This window comes from Triticum aestivum, chromosome 1A (assembly GCF_018294505.1).
Source record: "Triticum aestivum cultivar Chinese Spring chromosome 1A, IWGSC CS RefSeq v2.1, whole genome shotgun sequence".
In the NCBI taxonomy this organism is placed as follows: domain Eukaryota; kingdom Viridiplantae; phylum Streptophyta; class Magnoliopsida; order Poales; family Poaceae; genus Triticum; species Triticum aestivum.
The window spans coordinates 382,384,954-382,393,509 of NC_057794.1; the positions used below are offsets into that span (position 1 = coordinate 382,384,954).

General features: G+C 51.0%; 1 protein-coding gene across 1 annotated transcript; it reads left to right on the forward strand.

The window, feature by feature from the left end:
• The first annotated feature begins 3,197 nt into the window (after positions 1–3,197).
• LOC123052085 (BOI-related E3 ubiquitin-protein ligase 1) lies at positions 3,198–4,814 on the forward strand. Its single transcript, XM_044475167.1, has 3 exons — positions 3,198–3,580; positions 3,677–3,957; positions 4,060–4,814. The coding sequence occupies exons 1-3, from the start codon at positions 3,445–3,447 to the stop codon at positions 4,615–4,617; spliced, it is 975 nt and encodes a 324-aa protein (XP_044331102.1). The 5' UTR covers positions 3,198–3,444; the 3' UTR covers positions 4,618–4,814.
• Positions 4,815–8,556: the final 3,742 nt, after the last annotated feature.

Genomic DNA, 8,556 nt, shown 5'->3' on the forward strand with positions numbered 1-8,556 from the left:
TCGGCCAAGCGCTCCAGAGGCTCGACCAGTCGGGGCTTGATGCCGGACAAAATGAGGCCGTTTGCTTGCTCCACTTGGTCGTTTGACCGCGGATGGGCAACGGACGCTAAGTCCAGTCGGATGCCCTGCGTCGCGCAGAAACGGGCCAAGGCGCCTTTGGCAAAGTTTGTGCGGTTGTCGGTGATGATGCTGTGTGGTATGCCATACCGGATGGTGATGTCAGCGATGAAGGTCACAACAGTCGGACCATTCAACTTCTTGATTGGTTTGGCTTCTATCCATTTGGTGAACTTGTCCACCGTGACAAGCAGATGAGTCATGCCGCCGCGTGCTGTCTTGAATGGTCCCACCATATCCAGCCCCCAGACAGCGAAGGGCCAGGCAATGAGGATGGTCTTGAGTGCAGAAGTCGGCTGATGTGGCTTGGAGCGGAACTTCTGGCACCCTTTGCATTTCTGGACCAAGTCTTTGGCGTCTTCTAGAGCAGTCGGCCAGAAAAAACCCGTGGTGGAAAGCCTTGGCAACAAGTGCTCTTGAAGCCGCGTGGTGACCACACTCGCCTTGGTGGATATCTTTGAGGATTGCCTGACCTTGCTCTGGCTCCACGCAGCGCTGGTACACACCAGTGACACTGTGCCTCACAAGTTCTCTGTTGACAATGGTGTACGCTGCTGCCCGGCGTTGAACTTGCCGGGCCGAGATCTCATCAGTCGGCAGCTCTTTGTTTACCAAAAAGTTGAGGATGGGTTGTGCCCATGAAAGTGCTGCTATTTCTTCAACTGCCATAACTGCAACTTGAACGAGGGCGGTTGGGCCGGGAGGTGGCGGGTTGGAGTCGGCTGCCGCTTGCTGAGTTGATGAAGTCCCCGGGCCGACTGCTGCAGTCCCCAGGCTGGGTTCTGAAGTCCCTGGGCCGGGTGCGGCTGTTGCAGTCCCCCGGCCGCCTGCCGAACTCCCCGCGCCGGCTGCTGAGGTCCTCAAGTCGGATTCGACTGCTTTAAGAGGAGCCGGCACGAAGATGGAATCTGACTCTGGCGATGGCTTGACATACAGCTTAAGGAGGCGCTGCAGGGCGACGCCGGCTGTATTGCTTGCTGGGTGGAGCCGATTCGTGCCAAAGCATCTGCTTGCTCATTGTCATTTCTTGGCACATGTAGGAACTCGCACCCCTCAAAGTATCCGCTTCCGGCAAGACCCCACCATCACTAGCTCTGCCAAAGAACCTCAAGCACATCGAACGAGAAGGACACAATTCTCTGAGCGAAGCTGAAAACTCCTCACAACCTATCTAGAAGACTGTTGGAGTTAAACCGGTAGGTGATTTCTTTTGTCGGGAGCATTGTATAGATGAAAATGTCGGTGCCAGAATTAATTTTGTTCTTCAAGAAATTGTGAACGGTCTTATCAATACACAAATGTATAACTCCCTAGGAATTCCAATTGCGCTTATATCCATCATTGTAGGACTTGGGTTTAAGCTTTCCCCAGCCCCTTTTCATCAATGGCCGAATACACGACATGATATTACTCTCGCAAAATAATGGACCCTGATTTGTTTGCACCAGCGATGATCCAAAGGTTGGCCTCGGTCTCAATGGAGGCAAGCAATATAGTCGGCGGTGCGCTCTTGTGCTTGAAGACTCTTGCGTTTCGCTCGTTCTAGATAGTCCACGAAAGCATAAGGAATCGAAGGAAGACGCGACGTTTTATTCCAGGGAATCCCCAACGAAAAATGCACACTATTCCCTCTTTTCTATCGAATCGGTCATAACCACTACCTACATTCCACAAAATAGTACACCACAAGTAGAAGCTAATGAATAGGCCTGCGATTCCGTAGAAAGACATCACGACCCCCTGCGGAAAAAAAGAATTTTTTGAGATAGAAGTATAGATATAATATTCTTACCAAGATAACTGGAAATCCCAACCGATAAGAATCCTAGTGAACCTAGAGCGGTGGGATTTCTCTATGCAGTTCCCAAACCAGAAACTAAGTTTTCGGCAACTTTGGAGGGCACGACATGTTTCTTACCTTGAATTTTTGCACCGGATTCAAGGCGAATTGAATCAAATAAATCTGACTAAATCCAATGAAACTAATCTAGAATTGGTTTTGAAATTTCCAAACCCTAGGAGTACCTCTCACCTTGACCAGCACGGCATGCCGCATCGAGAGGAGGAACTCGCGACGGTGGCTGAAAAGGGAAAAAGGAAAATGGTATAGCAATACGTCTCTCCTCCTTTCGCGCATCTCGAGACGAGGCACCCCCTGTGCCACGGTCCCTTGCGTGCGCCGAGGCTACAGCGAACGCGGAGCGCACGGAGCGATGCTTTTGAGGCCGGTGCGGTGCCGTGCGTGCCCCCGAATCCAATACTCAACTCGCTGCCTGCCTACCCGCCTGCATTTCCTGCTTGGGAGCCGGAACACCATCGATGCTGCCGCCTGGGCTTTCTTTTCATTTCCACCGCACCCCTGGCTGCTGCGTGCAGCGCAGAGGAGGAGAAGCCTCCGTCAAACCGACGTTTCTTTCTCCCTCCCCCTCTCTCCCTGTTGTCATGTGGGTGCAGTGCAACGTCTCTTTCCTCTCGGCCCGTACGCCGAAAGCCCACGGCTACAGATAGCTAGATTGATGCCCCCCGCTTGAGGCTTGACCAAACGAACAAATGAGCAGCATAAAAAAGACACGAGAGTCAAGAGAGGCCAGCATCCGATGCCTATAGTACCCGCCGTCGTGGTACTGTTGGGAGTCCTTGCAGTAGATTTACTGACTTGGGCAGAGGACCGAGGAACAGCGTCCAAATGTCCGATTAATACGGCGCGAGAACGACCGGGTTAGTGATTAATCTACGTGCAATGTGCCGATGGCCATCTGATGCGTGTAGATCCATCCAACAGCACAATAACGAAGGAAAGCGGTTAAAACATTTGGTTCGAGCTGGTGGGTTTTGGACGGGGGATCCTTCAAGGCGTGCATGCAGATGCAGCTGTGGGGTGGGGTGGGTGGTGCACGTAGGGAAAGCCGGGCACGACGGCGAGGCTGACGTTGCCATCACGGGAGAGAGCGAGAGAAAAGAGGAGCAAAAGCGGACAGCAGGCAGCCCACGCCCACGCCACCCTGATAAGACGAGAGGGACGGTGGAAGGAACAGTTGAGTCGCGTTGCGTTTGCGTTGCCCACCCCCCGCCGCAACTCTCTCATCCGTCGCATCCCCGCCCGCCCGCCCGCCCGCCTCCTACCGCCATCCCATCCAACTCCTCCTCCCCGCACACGCGCTTCGCGCCTCAAATAGCACGGGCAATGGCAGCGGCGCGGCCCTGTTGCAGCCGCAGCAGCCACCGGCAACCACGCCTCCTCGTCCTCGCCCTCACCGCCTTCGCGTCGCCGGCGCCGCTGCTGCTTTAGCCGTCCTCGACTTCCGCTCCGAGGTGATCGCCGCCCGGATGGGTGATCTGGGCGTCCGGGTTGTGGGCAGGGGCTGCGCCGCGCCCATGGAGCCGCGCAAGGAGATGGCGCCGTCGCCGCTGGAGCAGCAGCAGCATCCTCCCCTCTTCATGGATTTCTCCCGGCGAGGTGGAGGTAATTGAAACATCGCGTGCTGCTTGATTACCTTCTCGTTCTCGATGGCGGTTGTGATTGAGGCGATTAACTAACGCACATCTTGGGTCGACGCAGTCGCAGACGGAGGCAACGGGCGGAAGCGGCCGCGCGAGGCCGTGGCGCCGCCGGCACGCCTCTTCTCCCTGCAGGCGCCGCAGGGTTCCCCGGGGCACAAGGTGATACACCTGGCGCAGCTGCACCGGCGGCCTGCGGCGACGGGCCTGCGGCTCGACTTCGACGAGGGAGTCTCGGAGCACGCGGCGTGCACGTCGTCGACGTCGTCCCTTCTCCCCGGCGAGCTCGCCGCTCAGTGCGGGCGGTACAACAACGAGATCGACCGGCTGCTCCAGGAACACGTGAGGATCCGCGCGCTTGCTTGATTGTTTCTGCCCTGCCATCGATCGTCGATCTGCATGCCAATTGTTGTGATTGATGGTGAGTTCGTTTTTTCTCTGTAGACGGAGAGACTCCGGCTTGCGCTGGCCGACACGAGGCGTCGGCAGAACCGGTCGCTGCTGGGCGCCGCAGAGGCGCTGGCCGCGCGGCGGGTCAGGGAGATGGAGGCGGAGGCCTTCAAGGCGGCGCGGCGCGGCGTCGAGCTGGAGGAGCGGCTGGCGCGGCTGAGGGCGGAGGCGGCGTCGTGGCAAGCCAAGGCAATGTCCGACCAGTCCACGGCGGCGGCGCTCCACGCGCAGCTGCAGCAGGCAGCGGCCACAGCGCAGGCGAGGAGCGGCAAGGCCGCCTTGGACGACGACGGCGCGGCAGGCGCGGCGGACGACGCCGAGTCCGGCTTCGTCGACCCGGACAGGGTGGTGGAGGTGGCGGCCCCGCCGCCGGCGGCCAGGCCGTGCCGCGCGTGCCGGCTCCGGCCGGCCACCACCGTGCTGCTCCCGTGCAGGCACCTCTGCGTGTGCGCCGCGTGCGATCCCGGCGCCTCGGCCTCCCTCGCCGCCGCCGCGGCCTGCCCCGCGTGCCGCTGCCCCGTCACCGGCACCGTGCAGGTCTTCTTCGCGTGAAACGGGTCCGCCGCCGGATCATGAAATCAGAGCCGCCATGGAAAAGCTGTAGTAGATCAGATCAGACAGGGTGAATAATTCCTTCCCTCTCTTTTCTCCCGTGCCAGTGGGCTGGACCGATCCCATCCCTCCATGATCGCTTCACCTCTTCTGCTGGTGATCTAGTAAATCTTTTACTACTAATTTGATGATTTGAATCTTGCGTGCGTGACAGTTTTTACTGCTGGCAACGCGTTGATTGGGCGAATTTTGTTACCGCGCACGGCACGGCTAGGCCTGCGGCGCAGTTGGGGCAGTTGCCGCCTCGGGAGCGAAGCGAGGCGGTTAATTGGTTGGAGCAGGGCGTGGGCGTGGGGACGAGGGGTGGGTGGGCGGGCGGGCAGGAGGAAGTGGCGGGAAACGCGGCGGGCGAACACGCGCGCCCGTGGCCGTACGCGCGATCCCGATCCGACGTACCGGAGCTATCCGGTACACTTGGCCTTGTGGTGCTACCGGTGCACCAGCCATCCAGATTCACTATACGAGTGTTTAAAAATACACATAAGATATATCTACCATGTCACAGGGAATTTTAAAAAAAATGAATTACAGCTTGAGAAAAAAAACTACAAAGTCAGCAGTTGCCATGCTAATGGGCCAAATTTATGGCCCAAACTAACAAAAGTTCTATTCATAAGAATATTTATGAATTTTGCCAATGGGCCAAATTTATGGCCAATCTAAAAGGAGTACTATTCATAAGAATATTTGTTTTTTTTTTGTTTCTAGAGTTGTAGGTCTAATTTATTTTTGGTGAAATGGTAGACGTATGCCCCGCACGTTGTTGCGGGAATATTTTGCAATACATTTCTAAGATATTAATAATTTTATAAAAATAAGAATATTCAGAGAAATAATATGTGAGCTAAAACTAAAAATACATATTGTTATTTGTGTTTGATTATTGTATTTTTGCAAAATATTTATTAAATATATCATGCATGTTTGCATGTTGAAGTTAATCTTTTCCTATGACTCATTGAATGTTGAAGTGGGTCTTTTCTAATGCATGTTGCTTGATGAGGTGTCATGCTTGCATGTTGAGAGAAATAGGTTAGTGGGGGCTAGCTATTTAGATATAGAAGATATGTGCAAAATTGTTTTCAGATTTTTTAAATACTTAATGTGCGTTTTGTGCGATTGGTGCACCAGTAGCACCGCAAGGCTGGGTGCACCGGATACATTTCCTCACTAGTGCTCACATCCTCTCCATTTTCATCATTGGCACCATTGTCACCCATGCATTCATTGTCGCCATTGGCACCATTGTCACCCAGCATTCATGGTTGCCATTGGCACAATTGTGACCCATGGCTTCCATGCCTCCTCCCATGTCACCTATGCCTTCTCCCATGGCACTGATGAAGCCAACCATAGATCTCATCGGCAACACTTGATCGCGACAAAGCTTCAAGTATGTCTTGCCTTCATATTAAGACCACTTGTGTCCATGAACATGTTTTTTGTCATTTTCAATGCTCTTGATTCTTTTTTCCATGCCACCAACCTCCGCCTTCCCCCTTGGCCCCCGTGCTCCTCTCTCGACCACCGTCCTCCTTTCCTTGGCCTCGCTCCTCTCCTCCATTTCTTTGGCCTTCGATATTTTCTTTCTTCGACCATCTCCTTTCTTATAGTCATGATGGTGTCCAATAATTCCTCGTCATTATCTCATCCAGGGGCGGAGCCAGGATTTGGGTATGGGGGGGGGGGCAATCCGGCAAAAAAAATGTCGAGTGGTAAACTAATGATGTGGCAATTCGATGAAATAAAAACCTACTTATATTTGCATTAGTTTTCATTTATATTCTACAACTGTCAGTAAGATCGAGAATGATTTAATCGCAAACTAAAAACAATATAAGAACTTGGCATCAAAGATATTTGTAATTCCGTCGGAAGAAAACTTGGCATCACAAATCTCACAATCAAAATAATTAAATTAAAATAAAAGGAACAATTTTAATAACATCTATAAGATGAGAACTGAGAGATTAATTTCAATAGCCATTGGTGCTAACCGTCGAGACACACATGAGCTGCCTACATGATTTCCCCTCGAGGCACGGCTTTGCGTGATTTAATATGAATCGAATCCAATCGAGAGAGGATGCGTCACGCCGTCGCCACCATTAGAGCAGAGGCGAGCGAACGGCAATGGCATGGAACATCGGCGACTAATTTTCTGCGCACTAATCCCACGTATCCGCTAATTAGGGTAGAACGCAGCGCACAGGTCAGGGACTAGAGCCAACCGGCCGGGCCGTTCCTAGTGGGTTGTTCACATGGGCTTGTTCTTTGTTTTTCCCAATACTCATGTTGAGAGGTAGCCACATAAGGGGGGCAAATACATGTGTATGTTCGTTTTATCGCTAATTGCATGCTAGCTGTTCCATGTTCGCTCGATCATTAGGGGGGGCCCTACGGCCCCTTGGCTCCGCCACTGATCTCCTCCCTTCTTCAATTTCTCCTTACCGTCTTTTCTTTCACCTGACCTCTTCTTAGGAGCAATCGAGTTGGGAGTGAGCCTTCTTTCCCATCCTCGCCGCTTGATGCATCGCTGCCGTCGTCGTCATCATCATCATATTCACCTTGTGTTGCCTCTCCAACCAAACTCTTCTTCTTGGAAGGAACATCATTGTTCTCGCGTCTCTTCCACTTCTCATTTTGAATCTCCATGCAACAATGGTGCAAAATGAATGCTTTGCCTTTCCCCCTCGGTCCTTGAACAATTATTAAGCAATGTTGAGCTACATACCACAAGTGATAAAAGAAGTTAGCCACCAATCCGCAAAAGGCTATCATCTCCTACTAGATAAATCCCTAAGAGTTGAAGAAAATAATTGATGTATTTGAACAAATAATCACCCTATCTTTGGCATTTGTAGCACTTGGGTTCGTGTTGAATTGTGCCAAGCAAGACGACCACTTTTGACACTCCCACGATACAGTTGCCCGTCGATGTCGGTGGCGAAGCTTTCGATCGATAGATGGCACTAGTGTTGCACGCTCGAAGTACTCATAGATATTGTTCCAATTAGTTGGCATTGGTTGCTCAACACTGGTGACCGGATCAAGACCAATTTTCTTCCATGCTTCACATGACAACATGTCTTCTTCGCAAGTGTAGTTTGCACTTCTTCCCATGGAGTTGCATCAAGAAAACCCCCTCGGAGCATTGTTTAGTAATGGGCTGGTCCATGGCCCCCTTTAGATTCCAGACGTTTATTATTTTCTATTTACTTGTTTTCTTTTTCTGATCATTTTTAAGTTCATCCGACCTTTTTGAAATCTATTAACGTTTTTATCAATTTGTGATCATTTTTATGTTTCATGAATATGTAATTTTCTTCATAAATTTGTGAATGTTTTTTGCAAATTATTTACGTGTTTTGAAATTATTATTTTTAAAATTTGTAAACCTTTAAAAATTCACGTTTTTCTCAAAATTCACAATCATTTTTAGAATTGTAATATTTTAAGAAAATCATGAAAATTTAAAAATAACGAAAAAAATTCAACGCCATATTTAAAAATAAAAACCTACCAAAAATATAAAAACATGCAAAACTACAAAAAATAGTTGAAAGCCGAACACGAAAGGGAAAAATCGCATGAACACGAAGAAGCAATGCGCTAAATCAGCACACATTTTAATAGGGCGAATCTTTATGTCACGCTTACTACCTCAAACTGTGGGATGGTCTCCCAACCGGGCGACCGGTCGACCGAGAGATGGGCCGACCCATTAGCACTAGCCATAGGAAATTTTGGTTCCGGTTTTGTGAACTACAAGGTTCCTAGCCGGGTTGGGGAATCTTTTTGAAGGTCTAGATCCGTTATTTGTTGATTTATTGCTTTTTTCTTTGCTGGTTTATTTTGACTTTTCTAACCTTTTTATTA